The sequence below is a fragment of the Olea europaea genome, chromosome 4, assembly GCF_002742605.1.
Source record: "Olea europaea var. sylvestris chromosome 4, O_europaea_v1, whole genome shotgun sequence".
NCBI lineage: Eukaryota > Viridiplantae > Streptophyta > Magnoliopsida > Lamiales > Oleaceae > Olea > Olea europaea.
The window spans coordinates 183116-203434 of NC_036240.1; the positions used below are offsets into that span (position 1 = coordinate 183116).

At 33.0% G+C, this 20319-nt stretch overlaps 1 protein-coding gene and 1 pseudogene across 2 annotated transcripts; both read right to left on the reverse strand.

The window, feature by feature from the left end:
• Nucleotides 1–934: 934 nt before the first annotated feature.
• On the reverse strand, nucleotides 935–11081 carry LOC111393164 (annotated as a pseudogene).
• Nucleotides 11082–11149: 68 nt separating this feature from the next.
• Nucleotides 11150–20296, reverse strand: LOC111393163 (protein ABIL3-like). 2 transcript variants are annotated; one of them, XM_023018556.1, is made up of 6 exons: nucleotides 19703–20296; nucleotides 18380–18475; nucleotides 12780–12855; nucleotides 12616–12701; nucleotides 12432–12529; nucleotides 11150–11510 (listed from the first exon to the last, which is right to left on the reverse strand). In XM_023018556.1, exons 1-6 carry the CDS (start codon nucleotides 19770–19772, stop codon nucleotides 11340–11342), a joined length of 597 nt encoding a protein of 198 aa, XP_022874324.1. In that variant the 5' UTR covers nucleotides 19773–20296; the 3' UTR covers nucleotides 11150–11339. The 2 variants fall into 2 exon arrangements, with proteins under 2 accessions (XP_022874324.1, XP_022874325.1); XM_023018557.1 differs by having other exon boundaries at nucleotides 12780–12840; nucleotides 19703–20293.
• Between the last annotated feature and the right edge of the window lie 23 nt (nucleotides 20297–20319).

The following is a 20319-nucleotide window of genomic DNA, read 5'->3' on the forward strand; positions in this document are numbered from 1 at the left end:
CTATCACATGGGCATCAAAGGAGAATTGTCAACATCTCTCTTATTATTATTGTTGTTGTATTCAATTCAGACCAGACCCTGTCCCAATCCGCCATGATGTAATCCATTCCCTCCATCCGAATAAGATATAACAAAAGTCAATTTTTCCGAACAATCAGAAAAAGGGACAAGTCTTGCTTCGTTACTCTAGGGAAACCGGGTAAGTTGACTCCTACCTGATAAAAAGTGCATAACCTAGCACGCCTAAACCCAGAAGTAAAGTACCATATGTAAGAACTCTTAGGCAGAGTAAATAAAAGCAGAAAACGAATTTATAATGATGTAAGATCTTGAAGGAGAAAAGGGCAAGGCTGTACATAATTCCGCGGGGCAAACATGAAAATTAGAAATGCCAACCCTCCTTCTAGTCTAGATTGATAGGAATCATATCATTTAGCACACAAGTTGAAATGATAGAAAAACAACTACATACAACCAATGCAGTTTTTCAAATTCATATATCAAAAATCATAATTAAGAAATTATTTAGATTCAGTGTATAATTTATGTACAAAAACAATAGTCGAGGATTCACCAACTGGTATATTGAACCAATGACGAATAGTAATGTTTGATGGAGGAATTTATACTATACTCCAGAAACAACAGGTATTGCTAATCAGTCGAGTGAGTTATGCATATTGATTAATACTAAGCAGCAAATTGACATTATGCTACCAAGACATAAAGAAGCACACATCACACCTTGTATGGCCAGTCTATGATTCTGACTGATAGACGACAACTAAATTAACACAGCTTCAGGTGAATTAGATCAACATGAATTCGTGCAGGAAATTGAAAACAAATATGCTGAAATTGCTTCTGTATTTTGTCCAAATCGAAGATACTCAAGTATTAATTATCCAAAAGAGGCATTTTCTGTAATAACTGATTAAAACAACCCCACCACGAATTTATCATATCCTTAGCCCTTGGAATGTTATTACTTTCCGGAACAAAAAATAAAATTACTACAATTTACACAGAAGAAATCAAGACAACTTTCACAAATGGTTTCATCAGCTAACAAGAAGTAATACATCAGTACCCAGATTGCTAAATGGCGAGGGAGTGTCTTAAATCTTAGTTCGCGAAAAACAGTTTAAGGATCGTAGTTACGACAACAAATATCTAGATTCTTATGGAATTAGTACAGAAGATAAATATACAGATTATAACTAAAGGAGGTGGAGAAGTAGAGAAAATACCCTACTGGCATGTTGTGGTAAAGGAGCCAAAGAAAACTCTTAGTTGGGGTTCGAAGGGATTAATATATATATATGTATATATTTTTTGCATGTACTTTGATCCAATACTTTAAAATACTCAACCATAAAACACAGTATTTTGAAGAGAAAAAAAACGCGAGAGATTAATGGTATAGAAGAATGAATAGATTGATGAAGCCGCTTAAGGTATCTGAGACCATTTCCTGAGGAAACAACAAGCACAGAACATGCCAATCCAGAACAATAATATGAATATTTGGACCTTTTGATGAATTGACAAGATCAAAAGAATAGAGAAGCAAGGAGACAGGGAAGCCACGACTTCCTCCAGAAGACCATCATTGAGAAAACATATATAATATCTTAGCTGAACGGAAAACTGTTCCAGAGCTTGGTTGAAGCTCCCCAGAAATAAGTTAAGTTATAGTTGACTTTCCAATACCATTTGGACCAACCACTGTAGTAAATCATATTGTCAATGACAGCACCTTGAAACAATTCATAAACCATTATATAAATAATAAGAGTCCTATGGTTTCTCCCATGATCATACAGCATTTTAGTGTTGACAGTGCAGAAAACACACTAATATGTAGACATATCCTAAAGTTTAACAGAATTATTCAGAAAGGAAGATCACTTAACAGGTTTAGAAAAGGTCTTACTTGCTACTCGGCTATCAAGATCAATTCCAAAATTCAAATTCTTGTGTCGGGCCCCCTGGATATGCAAAGGATGCATCACTGCAGTTAGTACAAAGATTAACGAAGGCAAGTAATTGTCTTCAAAAAGAAAAGAGAAACAAAGTAGTGGAACAATAACTTAAGAAGCAGATTGAAAGACTATCCACAAGTGTTTGTTAAACAAACAGAGAACCAGGGAGATGGTTGCTTTTAAATTGTACAAGCCCAAGGCACATAACACTGAAGCATTATTAAGAATCAGATGTCAAACCTGAAGCTTATAATTGGCGGTCCTGGTCTATCATCAGGAGATGGGAATTCAAACTTGTAGCTGCCCATCACAAAATGGTATACAGATCAGAATTGATGGGCAAGGCATCAAAATCACTATTTTCTAGATGTTAACATGTCAACAAATAGTTGAAATCAATCAATAAACAACAAACTACACAAATATAAATATAGGCATCAATATTGTCAGAAAAGATGCATACTCAGGATCATTTACAACTTCATCCACGTGACCCAACCGTTCCGGTGCCTGGTAAATATGAGGAAGAGCGAGAAAGGAATTATCTTTTAATACAAGAGACCATAAAAATATTTATGCCCACAATTTCATTAGCACAGCATCACAATACAATTGATTGAAAGTTGTAAATGGAACTACTCACTAAGTTATCTTTCAAAAGTGAGATCGCTCAATTTCATTGCTCACAATATGGAACCTAAACATATGAACCAAGAAAGTTATAAGTAGCCAGTAAAAAAGCAAAGAAATGTACCTTAATTCTTGACTGAGCAAGAGATGCACGCTTGGCATTGTAGCGAAATTTGTCGATAAATGACTGCAATATGAATTTTTCAAAAGAAAACGCAGGGTTAGTATTTCCCTTAGAATAAAAAATGTGTGTGCATGCATGCAGATGTCATGGTTCCCATTGGGGTGTATGAGCACCTAAATTCCACATCGAAAGTATGAGCTTCCTTTGTGTGGTTTATATAGACTTGGATTCTCTAATCTCAATGACTAGCTTTTCGAGTCTGGCTCTTCTAAGTTCTATGAAAATGATATCAGAGCAATTGAGATCAGGGAAAATGACTCTTACAGATCGAGTGGAAGCCTTGGAGACGAAATTAATGGAATTCAATTGGAAGTACAAGATTTGAACACACTAAAATTTGAAATTAAGAAGGCAATGTCTATCATGAAGGAGAAGTTTGATTCCATGGTTGAAAAAATGGGACGAGTAGGTGCGGAACAAGGTCCAGTAGCGGCATCGCCTGAAATTATCTTCAACTCTGAAAGTACACTTGAATCGAATGAAATTTGGGCAATTATAGACAGCTTGAATCACAGGGAGGAATCATGGCGGGTGGAGCAGCGAGGGCGAAGATTGAAAATGCCTATTTCGCCATTGTTAACACTTCCAGAAGATGCTGTGGAAGAGAATGGAGTCAATGGGCTGAAACAAGTGATTTGGGTAGAAGGGAAGATGCTAAAGCCTAAAGGGATGGGCCAAACTATGGAATTGGCCCAAAGAGTTAAGGACTGCAATGAAGGTCTAAAGCAGGCCCAACTATGAATTTCAACTCTCATGCTTTCCCTTTTCAGATGAATTACAGTCACAGCCCAACACCTACTGCTGTACCAAACACCACTGCAATCACCGTAGGGCCACCCACGCCAATGGAAAGAGGTCCTCCTCCAATTAAGAGGTTGAATGAAACTTGAGTGCTTAGAAAATCTATGGTGAAGGCATTCAAAAAAATAGGGCAGGTGGTGTTAGAAATTGAAGAGACAGAGATAAAGAATCCAAGCTTAGTTGCGCTGGTACTGCAACAGTATCACTTGGTATTGGCAGCTACCTCACCTGTTTTGATCGAGAAATTCAAAGAGAACATTGAATCGAAGGGTTTACAGAATCAGGTGGTAGTTACTGCTTGTTCGCATGTTGGAGGCCACAAGTATGCTGGGAACGTGAAAATTTTCAATGCTGATGAACGAAAAATTTCTGGGAATTGGAATGGTTAGGTCACCCCCAATGATGTGTCCAAATTGATTGATCAATAGATTGGGAAGGGAGAGATCATTGGACAAATCTGGAGGGGACGAATTGGTGCACTTGTTGAGAAAACTGAAAAAGTTGAACCTAAATTGGGTGAAATTGGGTAAAAAGGCGGAGATTAATTGAAATCTTATCAATACCATTGCCGAAGGAAAGGTCTTTGCAGGCCATGGAATGGATCTCCGTGAATTGGCCGAAGCAAGATAAGAACGATAGAAAATTAATGGATTTCGTAGGGTTGGACTATGATGAGAAACTAGGCCATATTCAACAAATGAGGCTGGGCCTTATTAGGGAGCATGTCCAAAGAGTGGAAGGCCGCAATGACTCCATGAAGCAGGCCCACTTAGCTTACAACCCATATAAGAATAAAATAAATACTTAACAGCCCAAATCCAAACAAGCACACTATCCCATTCCACACATCCAATCAGTCTGCGAGTACGACAAAACGACGATAGTTACAGATCTCTGGCCGACAATTGCGAATAGAGGGAGTTCGCCGTTCAAAAAGTTGTCACACGACGATTGTTATTATGGCAGGTTGTGGTGGGTAAGCAGCTAGAAAGAATCTATAAATAAAGTGGCAACCAGTAGTGATTGGGAGTGGAGAAAATTGAGTAGTAAAGAATGTGGAGAGACTAGCCCTCTCGAATGGCTATGTGTTTTATTTCCCAAGTATTGTAGTTCTCAGTATCATCAATAAAATACAACATTTCATTTCTATTCTAGTATTGTTCATCCACTGCAGCCGGGGTCCTATCAGCAGACACCAAATATGGAAGATGTAGATTACAAAGTATGAACCTGCATGTGGGCCCTTGAGCGTTTATTTGACTCAAATCCTTTTTGCTGGTTCTTGAGCTATTCTTCCCTTGTTCTCTCAAATACATCATAATTTCCTCTGAAAATGACTAGTTTTTGTCCTTGAGGATGGAGAATGTCTGAGACCCCTGCTAAAAGTAATTTAGCAAATGATATGGCAAAGAATACATCAGCAGGTGACCAGAGAAATATATAAACACTGATTGTCAGCTAATTACAGCCAAGAGATGAAAAGGTAAACAGCGTTCAAGAACTCTCTCGCACGCGAAACAACAATAAACCTCTTGGCCATTTCACAAGGTACGATTCCAGCCACAAGACAACATGAAGATCAAGATGATTCTGCCATGAAAGCAGAACAAAAGTGTGTAATTGAGTTCAAATTGAACATGAATGCACTAACAGATAGCAACATGGATAGCAGACCGTGGGTTCATCAAGTAGTGATAGATCAGGCTCAATGAACAAAGCATGAGCAAGAACTATTCTCATTTGCCATCCTCCAAAAAAAAGCTTTTGTGGGCTTCTTCTGCATTTCTGGAGAGAAACTTAGAACCTGAGAAATATTGCAACAAGAGAAGAATTATAAAAACGACATTATGGCAATTATTGATAATATGTAAACAACGGTCAGGTACACCACGTGACATTGAACGTATGGTAGTGAATCATGAGCCAACAGCAGATAAGTAAAATCAGAGAGAACTATTTGAATGATTAGCTAACAAATTATAGTATATTAAAAGGTTTGATCTGGTCACTTGGAGGAAGGGAAAAAAAAAAGATAACCAGTACACTGTCAGACACAAAGAGGTTTGAGCTCACCAGTTGACAGATAGTCGTCAACCTGTCAAGCCTTTTCCAAAATATATAAAATAAGATCCTGATTTCTAAGCAGTTGGTACAAAAAATAGCATATAAATCCAAGCAAACTGCCTATGTAAACCACCACTTGTAAAGAGAACAAATGCATCACCTCTCAACGTTCATCATTATAAAGTCAAAGATGGCTCAAGTCTGCATGATGGGGCAAAAAAGTTAAAATAAAATTCAAAGCCAGCACCAATTTGAAAGGGCCCCAGAAGTGAGATCCAATGGGTAACATTATTTTTCATTAACAAATTAAACACAAGGATAATGACTGAATTTTATTTTTTATTTTTTACTTAACTCCCTTTTATGCTAAAAAGTTAGCATGCCTTCTTGTAGTGGCGGACGCAGGAATTTTTTGTTAGTGGGGCATACTCAAACTTCCAAAAAGTCGGGAAAAAATCAATAAAAATTCATATCTTATTTTCATCCCCAGCATTCATTTCAGCCTTTTCATTTTGAATATTCCTTTCATTAACATTTTGCATATCACAAGAAAATGCAGATTTATGCTCAAAGTACTTTTCCATAACTGCTACAACAATCAACCAAAATAAAACACTCAATTCAAGAGAAAAAAACAATCCTTCTATCAATAATCACAAAATGAATTTCACAATTGCCTAAAGTTTTAAGCAAATCAATTTGACAATTGCCGAATAATGCTATCTTTATTTTTAATTTTTGATGAAATTTCCAGTTCCCAAACAAAATTCAAACAATCAATCCCTATTCCCTAGCATTTACATACCTATTTTGCTAGTTCAACACATTCACAAATAATATTGTCAGATTTGCTCCAAGAAATTCAATCCCTAACATTTATATATCTTGTTCAACAAATTCAGATAGATTCCTAAATCACAAAATAAATCTTTAGTTCAAATTTCACTTTCCCACACTGCCATAGCTAATTGTCATGACGGGAGTCCGGAGATCGGGAGATGTAATGTTTATGTAAGTTAAAATCTAAACACAAATGAGAGTAAAGACCTGTAAACTCTGTGACTAACCTTGGGTCCTTAGGATTTGGGAAGGGGACGACTATAGCAATGGACGGTGGACAGGTGGCGACAACTGTCAACATCTGGACGATGGCGGATGGCAAATGACTGAATCGACAGTGGCAGAACTCGTCAATTCCACTGAAACGGGAGCAGCACCACTCGACTGATTCGGCAGCAACAGGCCCGCAGCGGATGGTGGATGGATTGGTGGATGACTTTGAGTCTCCAATCGCCGGCAACACTCAAGTCAAGAGGAGGATTAGGGAAGGGTTCAAGCGAGACGAACATTACGGAGGGACTGTTGGTTTTCCTCCTCATATTTCGACTGCAATTTGGAATGGGATAGACTCTTCTAGTTCTGATGAATACGATTTTATTAACAAAAAAAAAAAAAAACCAAACTTGGTGGGTCACGTGACCCACCAGGACCCACTGTGGGTCCGCCCCTGCCTTCTTGCTTGGTGTACCTTTTTCTTTCTTTATTTAACATTACCTCCTATTTGGCTATTTCTGCAGAGTAAGCATCCATAAACTCGAGTCTTTTGTATATCTCTTCAAGCCTCTGTGCAATGGCAATTTTGTCAACCCCTATATTCAGCTCCCCACTGCTCTTTCCAGCTTCCCCCTCTAGGTCCATTTCTCTCTAAAGAATAGTTTACATTCAATACAAGATTTTAGAAGAGCATGGATTCATTGCAGAAAGAAAGTAAAGGCAAATGGAATAACAAGTGTTGCAATGGATTAAACTTCATAATTTGAAAGAGGATGTATCAACCTGTAACGCAAGCAGGTGAACTTCTTCTTCCAAAAGCTGGGTTCTTTCAAAATCAGAATTTAGAACACATTGCAAAGCTGTTGTATCATGACCAACCACTTCTTGCTCCAAGTGTAATATTTGGCAATTCTTTGGGATGCCGTCAATGGCATGCAAGGCCATGTACCTGAGGAAGGTTGTTTTACCTGTACCATTCCTTCCAACAAGGCCTACAAGCAGATAACAGTGAATGACTCTCTAAGAATTTTAATTGTAATCCCACAACTTTGTATGCCAATTAATATTTATCAGTGTAATGTAGTTGCAAAATTTTTATTTTCATTATATCTAACACCATATACTTATTAGGAATAAGCTTAGCTTCTTGTTGTCATTGGGCAAACGTAGTTAAGTATATTTTAAACAATAAACTTGCTTCCATGACAAGTACTTGTTTAAAAATATGCAAGTCAAGTGTAACATGAAGTATGTAAAGTCTGTCTGATGTCAATGTAAATATAAATGTAACTATAAACGTGTTCCCACAATAGAAAAGCAAATAAGCATCACATTTATCAATGAATCCTCTACGTAATAAATACACAGAACATAAATGTATGGACAAGAAAAGGCTTCAAAGAAGGGAAAAAAAATTTGTTTCAATATGTGTGAATGTTTGTGTGTAGACCAACACACACACACACTAGGTGAACTTCTAGATCATTGCTAAAGTAAAAAATTAAAAAAACCGTAGTGCCTTCCATAAGATAAAGTCACGCAACCATCGACAATTAGATCACACCCCCAACTGTATATTAAAATTCTCCATGTGAATATCTCTAACAGCCGGTGCATCACTATTATCATGATTTACACGTACAGCAGGCATTCGAGCTTTGACTGCCTCCATCTCCTCTAAGTGGTTTTGGTATTGTGCCTGTACAATCATACAAGAACTAATAAGAAACCATACAAAAATGGGACCAATCCCTGTCAACAATTCCTCCAATCCCCCCACGCCACAACGAAAACATCCTTGGTCCACGCACATGCAAAAAAGAGAGAAATGCAACAAAATAAAGAAGTAAAAAGACATGAACAGAAGTACAGAACGACTATCTATATTAATGTACAATATACATATATGTAAAAAGATCCTATTATTGCTATTACCTGAGACATCTTGTTCTAACAAAGAGAGGGACTTGCATAGGCATAGTACGAATTATGACATAAAAAAAGTGCATATAAATAAAAGATGTTTAGGTCAACTCCTATTCTGAATATTTATCTTTTGTATTACCTACACCATATATGTAACATAGAAACTATCATTAGGAAAGCATGTAAATGTCGCAGCCATATTCGCTCACATAATCATTTGACCTTTAATGACACTATTAAACTCACATAATAATAAAAAATAGATTCTTTTTTCTCTTACCTCTCTCTGGCGATCCTCTTCCCTCTTCCTCCTTTCAAGCTTCATCTCGTCACACTCAGTCAATAAAGGACCATCCACTGGCTCTGGCTTCTTTTTTGGAGCTTCCTCTTCATCCATTCCATCATACATTCTCAATGGTGCCAAAAGACTTCTTACTGTTGGTTTTGCTTCCACAAACCCATGCTTCCCAAATTTTTCTGAGATTTTACTACACACCTGTCATGAAATTTCACAGAAATTATTATATTCCACATCCAATATAGCAAGAGAAATAATTATACCACCACCTCTTTTATTCAATTGTGTTAATCTTTCTGCAATATCCACCTGAGCAAATTTAACAAATAGGTTTGAAGACATTATAAACTATAACATTGAAATAAATCTTTCACCAGCAATAAGAATAAGTTTTCTGATATTAGATATTGCCTTATTCTTCTTTTTATTTTGTTTTGCTACAGTTATGCTAACTAAATAAAGAGATTGCTGAAGTTCAACATTATAACTGCAACACTGAAAAATAAGAAAAAAGGTTAACAGTTTAATAATATTTTCCTCAATAGAGCTTTCAATTAGAATTAAAAGTGTGTTTGATTGCCAATATTTTTATATTTTCCATGAAAAATATCATTTTTCCACCCAAATTCCTACTTTTGTACTGTTTGATTGATATTTTTTTCAAGAGAAAATATTTTCATACTTTTGGTCACGTGACTTTCTCTAGGGAAGTAGGTTTTTATTTTCCAAGTCATTCAGTCTCCTTGTCTCTCGTCACCAATAAGAAATGGACAAATATAACATCTTCTAGGTTGAAAATAAAATCAATCAAACACATTTAATTGACAATTTTCAATCAAATGCAGGGTGTCAATATTTTACATAGAAAATGTCATTTTTCCATCCAAATTTCTACTTTTGTGTTATTTGATTGATTTTTTCCATGAAAAATACTTTCTTATTTTGGTCACGAGATAATATTTTCCTTGAAAACAAAAATTTTTTATGGGAGTAAATTTTTATTTTTAAGATAATTCTCCCTCTCTCGTCTACTTCCGATAGTCTATCCACCAATAAAAAAAAGGACAAATATAATACTTTTAGATTGAAAATTAAATAAATCAAATACATTCAATTAACAATTTTCATGCAAATAATTATAGGAAATTGCCTAGAATTTGTTCTACTTCTTTGTAAATTTCATGCTTGCAATCGGCAACACCCTAAGTTTTTATTTCACGAATAAACGCCTTTTAGAACCCTAAAACCAGCAAATTGAAGGATAAATTCCAATTGCAAGCAAATTCGGAAACCAAAGAAGTCTAATTTAAAATGCAAGTAGGAGTGCTATTGAACTAATGGAAGACTTCTTCAATCAACACGTACTGAACAACATTCAGAGTCGTCGGTGACGCAGCCAGAGTCGACAAGGAGTTCGCCTAGAGCTTCAAAGGCACCTTCGCCGTCGACACCGAAATCGAAGTCCTCTCCGTCGACGTTGATGATATAGTTAACGATTGGCTGGTCGACGTCCGTGATGCGGCGCCCTATGACCTCATGAACCATCGAACTCCCACCTCCGTCATCTTCGAACGTTGATAATTATAGATTTCTGTGCTGAGCCTCAATAACAATGGGAAAGATAAAAACATTTTTCGTTCCATTGAATAGAATACACACACTGGGAAGATTCAAAACGACGACATATAATAAGTGGAAAATATTAGGGAAATACCATTTTGACCTCTTTAATTTCTTTTGCTCAATGGAGGTATTTTTCTCCAAAATAATAATATGCTGCTCCACATTGATTACGGATTGAATTTAGTTTATGTTTAATAAAAAGGAATCAAAACTGATTTGGGTCCGAATTGACTTAAGTCATTCATATATGTGTTATCGTTCCAAGTCCTAGAAAGCACGATCTTATCTAAGATAATTTTTTCAAGAATGTCGCTTTCAAAAAGTTATTTATATCCAGTACACCGGCTCAAAAAGGTTTTCGACGGTCACTCTATAACGAGGTTGAAGCTAGCACCCTTGTTAATAAAATAGAAAGGTAAAATTTGATACCCTTTGTCGTCTTACTTCAACTAAGCTCATAAAAATTTGAAGTTTGATCTTTTCATCTAACCAAGCTTTCCACTATTTAGAACACTGATTATTTTACTTCATGCGTCACTACTACGTAAGTTAAACACATATAAGGGGGGAAAAAGCCAAGTTTCATTGTCCATAAATTGCAAACAATTGTATTATTTATATTTATATACAAAGCTTTAAACAAAGACGACGTGAATCTAAGGGAATTACTTTCATATTGGCGTGTAAAGTACAGTCCATTGTTTGTAAAACAAAAGCAGAATCAGAAGCATATATATTCTCAGCCTCCTGCTATAAACTTTGGCAAAACAATCCTTTATCTGTCGTCGCTATATTTGTTTGGTACGGTTTCTTTTCTAAACCGGTGAATGCTAAGCAGGGCTTTGAAGAGATGCTTACTTTTTTTTGAATACTGATCGATTTCTGTTCCTCTATTTGTCTCGGGTTTTATGGACATTGAAATCGCCCTTCGAGGCGCTGCTGGACACTGTAATAGCACAAGAAGAATTCCGCTGTTACTATTAGAATGTAATAAGTATATGAGAGTATAATTAGCCATTGCTTGGTGCCCTTAAATTTTAAAAAACTTAGGGCCTGTTTGAGCTACATTATTTCAAAAAAATACATTTTTAAACAGTGATTTACATCATTTCAATCACACATTTTTCAATAAAATAATATTACACGCAGATCAAAAACATTTTCTTATTTTTTAACCACATATTTCCCGTCAATACACTATTCAAGAATGCATTATTACCAAAATAATGTGGCTCAAAAACCCCCTTAGTTTTGAATGGTATTTTTTTGAAGAATATGGAGTTAAAAAGTAAAGAAAAATTTTGGATTTACGTGTAGAATATTTATTTTTTATTTTTGATGACTCAGGTGTCCGAGTTTCGCACGACTAATATTGAGGAACGGCGGCCTTCCTCTCCGATTTGTCACTCGGGTAAATCCCGATATGGCCACAACTTATATACACTTAGGCCAAATATTCAAGATGCGGTTCTCCCCTCTATAAATCTCCCTTTACAAAGTGCGGACAGGACCTCAGAAGGAGCAACAAAGCCCATCATAACTTTGTCTCCATAGGACATCTACCTTCCAATATAAATATTGCCTTCCAGCTGCCGGGGGATTCAAACCTCCGATACTCCGTAGAGAATCCTCTTCCTTTATCAATGTGCCATGCTCGTGAGGACCGTATAAAATATTTTATTGTGTAAATATGTAGTTGATAATGAATATGAGAAATAAACTAAAGGGAATCAAACAGATGCTTGACAAGATTTTAGCTTTGTTATCTTCAGTAATACTAGTTAGTGCTTTCCAATTCTTCTTGTCAAACACGTGCAAATAATTTATCAATCACTTAATTCAGCAAATTTAAAACATTCGTGCTTACCCACTGTTTATCACTCCTAGAGCTCAAAGAATATGATCTACTGGTAATGGATCCAGAACGATTAAATGCGAAACGAAGTGGTGAAACCGAGCGTTTTCCTGAATTAAATTAAATGTAATCAGTAACAGTGCTAAGTAACATTACCAAATATTTTCAGCTTAGAAATCAGTCTATAGATACAAACCAGTTTTGATAGATTCAATTCTCGTGAATGAAAAGGTAAGAGAACTTGGAGAAGATTCAGTTAAAGGTTGCCTCAACTGCCCTTTTCTACATCAAAACTCGGATAGTCAGATAGATTTCTACGTAAAGATAGAATAATCTAATAATCTTAATATCAAAATGTACCTCGAGAATTGTGGATGCGATTTTAGCGTTGCAGCTTGAAAAGCTTTAGCAAAAACATTATCTGCCAAAAACGTTACTGCAAAAATTGATGTGCTAAAAAGTAAAAACATCTACTAGATAATGTTTAGTGTCGCGTATAAAATTGGATGAATGGTTTTTAGTGGAAAGCATTAAGAAGATGAAATAAGTTTTTCAATTTCATTTACCGCCTTGGAATCTTAGTAAATCAACAGTAGTGGCTAGTGGCGTAAATAAAAGGGAAGATTTTTCTATTTGGTCGGATTTTATTTCTTTTTAATTTATTCATAGAAAAGTCTATATTGTCCTTAATAAAATGATTCTTCTTATTTTGCAATATATACCCCGACCTTTTAAACTATTTTTATCTTATACTTATTTTATTCTGAATTTCAGCATATAGGTTCATTCTATGATCTAATATATTGGAATATTCTGCAACATATTGTTCATATTTTTTATTAAGTATATTATATTATTCAGAAGATATATTTATATTTTTTAATTGAGAAATAATATTTTTTATTTCTTCTAACATTCTTTCTAATAAATTATCTAATCATTTAATTGTATACCCTGAAATTCAATCATATATAATCCCCACAATTCTCTAAGATTTTAAAAAGATTCATTCTAATTTTAGCAAAAATTAATAGTCTTACCTTAGTTTTGATCTGGACCTTGTTCTTAGAACTGAGTAATCTTCGAATTCTGAATATGTAAACTGTTTCCTTCAACGGCCTCTTGCCTTCATAGAATCTTTACTATTTCAACTTCTTACTCTTACTGTATTATTTCTAAAGAATATATATCTAAAATTTTATTAAAGAAAAACTCTCCTTTTGCTAAAATAAGAAATAAACTTTCCATTAGATCCTTCAAGCATTTATGTGAATAAAGATTTAGAAACTCATTGATATCAAAATATTGGAATTTTATTTCTATAAAAATTTGTACAAAACTTCTATTTGGTACAAAAGGCTTTCCAGAAAAACTGGTTTTGAATTGATGATAGCTTGAAAATAGATATTTACTCTCAACTGCAACTCGAGATATTCCATTTCTTTCCTAATACCTCCATTTATACATACATTTGGACCTCAATTATTAATTTATTTACATCATTGCACACATCAGCAATATTAAAAGGCACACTTGCCTTTCTATTATTGTCCTTCTTGGATCTGCATCTTCACATGCAACTTCTGTTTTTATCAAAGGAACATCTTCATTTCTATTATTGTCATTTTATCTTTGTGTCTTTACATGCAGGTGGGGACAATCTCTTAGCTAACAAAATTCCTTGATAATGGTAGGATATCCTGGAAATTGATGTATGTCGAATTTTATAATGTAGTCCTTCAAAATTTCTGATTTTCCACGTCCTCTATTTGTAACTAGCATCCAATTTTCAGATTGACATAAACATGAGAATTTTTTATCATACAAATTTTTGACAATATTGTATATAGTTTTGATTCCAAGTGTTCTTCTATGCTTGATCCATGACTTCGTTACCAATGGAGCTTTTTTATCATTCTCCATAACATCTATTTGGAAATTGGCTGATACATACCCAATTGATATTATATGTTCAACTGGATAATAAACAATTTCATCATATTTAGGACTTATTGAATAAACTTTCAGATATATTCTTCGTCCTTTGACTAATTTTGATATTTTTTTTATGAACATATCATCAAATTTTGATATTTCAATCAAATTCTTTCCTAGATATATTAAATCCAGAAGTCTATAGTCTGCAATTATCTTTATGAATGAAGGGTCTCGTCCTTCCATGGCTTTCACTCTAGGATAAACATTATTTCATGGAGAGATGAAATATGAATCACTTATTTTTATTACATAAACAATCCTAACTATTTTGGCATATTCTTCTTCTTTTGGATCTAAAAGGATCATATCATCTTGATCTATGATACTGATAGTTTTGAAATCATTTTTATTTCCATGTATCATCATTTTTTTAGTTAATGTTACTAGAATCGAATCTCCTTTTTTATCAGTTGGTATGGTGTCACGTCTAGGTCCACTGTTACTTCCAGCTGTTCTTGTTTGGTATTGATTTGGAAAACTCATTTCCGAGCTTTTTTATATCTAGCACAGATTGTTATGTTTGTTTCTATAATAGTAACTTATATATATATATAGTTAATGGAAAACTTATCTGATTATTCATTTAATTCTTTTTGTATAATATAGTTTGTCCATTATGAACCATGTATAATCCTTCTTTTTTTATATTATAATCTTCTAATCCATTCAGAAAATTCATTCCTAAAAGTATATGAGGATTTATATTCATACTCCTATTTATATAACATGGTACTAAAATGTTTATTTCTCTTATTTTTATTGGTACTTTTATTTCTAATTTTGTAATATGTACTTGTCCATCAAAATTTACATATCTATATGGTTCAGTTTTATGAGTTATTAAACCTTTATTTTTGATTGAAGCTGTATGACATTTGCTAGCTCATGTATCTATTAGTATGTTTGTTCCATTTATATATTCTCTTCCATTAAAATATTCTCCTTCTATTTTCATATTTCCAGCATTTATGTAAAGTTTTATTTCTCTTATATTACTAAATTCTTCTGACTGGTTTTTATTAGGTACTCTAAGACTTTTTGACCTTTTAATCGATTTTCCATTTTTAAATGTTATATTATTAGAGTACTCCTCTTCATTTGATTATGTTATTTCATATTTATTTTTTGTTATACTAAATTCATATTCTTTTGGAATTAAACTTATCTGTTTATTTGGTTCTATTATTTTGCTAATATCCTTACATTCTTTATATACTTCAAGATATGGTTTATTGGAATAAATATTTCCATAATTATAATTGGTAAATGTGCATAAAGCTCTATATTCTATAGTCATAATTTGATCACCTAGTTGTATGATATAATCTTTATGTAGCTTAAAATGTAATCCTAAAATTTCATTAAAGTTTTTATTTTTAATGAGACACAATATTTTGGTAGCATGTAAACATTATTTTTTTTATATGTCAAATTTCCTTCTATTGTTCCTAAATGACTATGTTTTAGATTTATTATTCTTCCATCATGCAACGTTATAGTTAAGGGTGGGTCTATTCATTCTCTGAATAATGATTAAAACATTATTTGTATTCCTGCTAAATAAACATATTGGATTTTTTTCACTTTGTTTTTTATTAATCTTTGTTAATAGTTCTTCAACTGTATTTTTTGTTAAAATATTTAATTTATGTTTTTCATAAGTTGTTCTTACATCTATAGTTTTCTCAATTTTATGATATTCATTTATTACTATTTTCTCTCTTTTCCAAATTCTATCTAAGACTTCTCATTTTCCTATTTTTAAATCTAAAGATAGTTTTTGCATTTTCCTAAATTTGTTATTATCAAATGCGACTTTTAATATATAACATTCTATTCATTCATATTCTTGTTTATTTATATTATTATTTTCTATTTCCTCTATTTCTTTATTCAGATCCTGATTCATTATCCTCTGTTCCACTTATATATGCTTCTTGATTATAATATTGTTCAATATCTGATATTTCACTTAATTCATCTTTTATTTCCAAATATTCTTTTTTTAATATTTTAACTTTCTTTTTATCACAATCGGAGCTTATATAACCTATTTCCCCACAAATCCAACATTTACATTGGCTTTTATTTTTCTTATAATTTAATTCTGGCATTATCTTTTTCTCTTATTAATTCTCCTTTAGCATTTTTTATCCATTTTTCTCCTAAAAATGCATCTGAAATATATTCTACTAACTTTTCTATACCTTTTTTTTATCTGATTCTTTTATTTCTGTTTGTACATTTCTTTTGATTAATATTTTTGTATCATTACTTATTCCTTCCTACCAATTTCTAACATCTCATTCAAATGATGCTATTAAGAAATCTATTCTTCTTTCAGTATTTTCTCACGTATCATCTTTATTGTATAAAAAGAATAATATCATTGAATCTGACCAAATCAATAAAGTTTTTTTATTATCTATTTTACAATTTAAATCTAATTTTGTTCCTCCATTGTTAATAGGTTTATCATAATTATCATTTAATTCAAACATATCTCTATATTTATTTCCTTTAAGTGGTTGTCTATCTCTTACTTTATCATAAGATTGTCTATTTGATTTATTATATATAAGTGCATAACTTTCATCTGATTCTTGTAATTCTTGTTTAGAAGTTCCTATTAGATTAGGTTCTCTTCCAATATTCATTAAAACTTATTATTCACTTATATCATCTAAACTTAATTGATCAAAATTTTCTATAAATAAATCTAATTCCCCATTCATATTTATTTTCTTTTTTTCTTCTATTTTTAATTTTCCTAAAATTTTTTCTCTGAATTCTTCTTCTTCTAATATTATAGGTAATATGTTTTTTCAAAATTCATCATCCATACTCTCTGTTTCTATCACTATATTTTCTTTTTCAATATGTTTCTTTCCTATTCAGATCATTTCCTTCTCTATAAATTTTTTTATCTATTTTTTATTAACATTTTTATTAATAATTTTAATTCTTCTATATATTCACTTATTGACATATTAAATTTTTCTAATAATCTTTCTAACATATAAGTTAATTTACCTCTTTTATCTTCTTTTTCTTCTATTATTTTTCCAAAACTTTCTTTAGCTAGATTTGTATTTACTAATTCTTCTTTTATTATCTTAAAAAATTTCCTTTGTAGTCTTAATTTTTCACATCTTAATTTTATTAGCTGATTTTCTTATATTATTTTTATTTCATCTGGCTCTGATACCAAATTTTGTAGGAGGGGTGCTACTTTGAGCTAGCAAAAATCAAATAAATCTGTATAAGTAATAAATCTATCTAAATTCAAGTAATGGTTAATTTTAAGGACTAGAATGAAAGATTTTTTATATTGTAGTAATTTGTATGAAATATTTAAATTACGGTATTTTAGGTACTTTTTATTAATTGAATTGGTCAAAGGCCAAAATGAAAAAGTAACCTTTTATTTAGGTCCTTTTCATGTATTTTCCAAATAAAAGAGGGGGGAACAGAACTTGGCAATGAATGGAGAATGTTTTACTTCGTAATAAATGAGATCATACGGCTTATTAATATAGTTTAAAAATAGTAAGCTGTTCGAGGGATGCAATGAAAAAGATATCACAAAAAAAAAAAAAAAAAAAAAAAAAAAAAAAAAAAAACATGAATGGAAAAGATATCACAGAAAAATAAATCAATGAATGGATAAAACAAGAGCAATGAACAATACTAATACAAACTGCCCTTTTCTAGAAAATTTAGCCCATGTTCGAGCCCCATTTCTTGGGAATTGATTTTATAAAAAGTGATTTTTTATTTTTTATGAGAATGTGCAGTTAAAAAATAGTAAAAAATTTTAGATTTGTGTGCAAAATTATTTTATTAAAAAGATGAATTATTGAGAATGAGTTTGAAGAAAAATAAGTTCTAAAAAATGGGTCTCAAAACAGGGCCTAATTACATTGTTGCATTTGAAACACAAATACAGCTCTACTAATTACCTCGTTTGGGTTGGTGCAGATCGTCCCACTCCCCAGAACACGAGATGCAATTTTTATAAATGGGCTTTGATTTGCCACCGAGCAAAATTTCCCCTCCTGAATGAAAAAAAAGTGCCAGCGAGCAAATGAAGTCTTTTATTCGTTCAAATTTGTCATTAATGATAAAATAGAAGAGAATCAAACATGTTTGGCTAAGCGCCTAAACTAGGGCTGGGCAAATCTCCCGAACCGAACCGAACCCGAACCGAACCGATCCGAACCCGACGGTTCTTGTCAAATTAAATACCCGAACGGGTATCTGAATTGAGAACCGACGGGTACGGTTCGATTTTCGGTTCTAGACCAAGAACCGAAGAACCGAATAAGAACCGAATCTTTCTAATTTTTTTTATATTGAGTAAATCAAATTATTTTAATTTTAATTTTTTCTAAACAAATTAACAAATTAATGATTTCTAAATCCAAATTTTTGGCCCAATTACCCATTTTATTGTTTCATTTCTTAGCCAAACAAGATCAAATCCACTAAATAACCCTAAACACCTACAATAAAGTGCATAACGTTGTCTCGACTCTTGCACTCACTCTCGCAGCCTATCTAATATTTCAAAACCTATACAATCGTCGGCCGACACTCTGACCTCCGATCGAAGCCGTGACTTTCCCCGACTGAAGCTTTGATCGTAGCGATCATTTGAATAAGGTAGTTTACTAATCTCTGACATTCCAAAACTATTGAATGTTTCATTAGTCGTATTTATATAATGTTGTTATAAATGTTAAAAAATTTAATTATAGTACAGAATCGAAAGGAACCGAACCGATCCGAACCGAATGGAACCGAACCCGAACGGTTCCATAATTATATTTGGACCCGACGGTTCTATTTACTAGATACCCGAAAAGTTTGGTTCGATTCGGTTCTAAAGAGAACCGAACCGAACCGACCCGCGCCCACCCCTAGCCTAAACTTTACGTGGAAAAATTAATGGGTAGAATAGTGTTTTTTTGAAAAATGAGTGATTGAAAAAGAATGAAATGTTTTCGATTTACGTGTAATATTATTTTATGGAATATTGTGTGGTTGAAAATAGGAGAGAGAAAAATAAAATATAATGAAATGAAAATTAATGGGACTCAAACAAGGGCTTAATAAAGGTAGAATTCCATTTCTTGACATTAAGTAAAGACGTATTAGTAGTAGCTGAAAGTTCAAAAAAGTAACATATGAAAGCCTTAAACATGTTTGGCAAGTTGACTTTTTAATCGTCCCAAGGCATGTTGCAAACCTCATGTAAGGCAACCAGAGAAGAACATGATTACCTGGAATAATGTACTGTTTATGATGCTTTGGCGTTTTTATGATCAATGATTGTTGGGAAAGGCCGCTCATGTCAATGAATCCTTGATATGTTTTTAATCTCTACACAGGTCATTCATAGAGGAAATTTTCATTATGATCCAAGTGTCTGACAATATGGAAGGTCATAACTCAGAAATAAACTATAAAAAGTTTCTGTTGAGAGATTTTTATGTATATTCCATAAGTTCTTTCATAGTGTAAGCACAATTCTCAACTTCGACTCTGGCCTGTTCTAACAACCAACTATAATGTAATAGAAAATGAAATGCCACTGTTGGAATGAGTTGGGTTTGAAATGATCAATAGTAGTTTTGCAGACTCGTGTATAGCGTACAAAATAAGAACATGCTTGGCTAAGCTTCAAAATAGCAGAAGTACTATAGTAAGTTCTAGAATTAAAAACCTTCAAAAGCTAGCCTTTGAAAAAGCTCAAAAATATCGCGTGGAAAAAACTAAAAAGTAACTTTTAAGTTTAGTCTTAGTTCTTTAGGCCCCAATTTATTTTTCCTTCGAATGACAAATTCAGGTATTTTCAAGATGACACTAATCAACGAGTGGAAATATTTCTACCTGTTCA

Coding starts and splice junctions, on each gene's coding strand:
- LOC111393163 (XM_023018556.1), bottom strand. CDS start 19,772: ATGAGCGGCCTTTCCCAACAATCATTGATCATAAAAACGCCAAAGCAT. Junction 18,476..19,702: donor TAAACAGTACATTATTCCAG/GTAATCATGTTC, acceptor TTTTTCATTCAG/GAGGGGAAATTTTGCTCGGT. Junction 11,511..12,431: donor CTAGGAGTGATAAACAGTGG/GTAAGCACGAAT, acceptor GTGCTATTACAG/TGTCCAGCAGCGCCTCGAAG.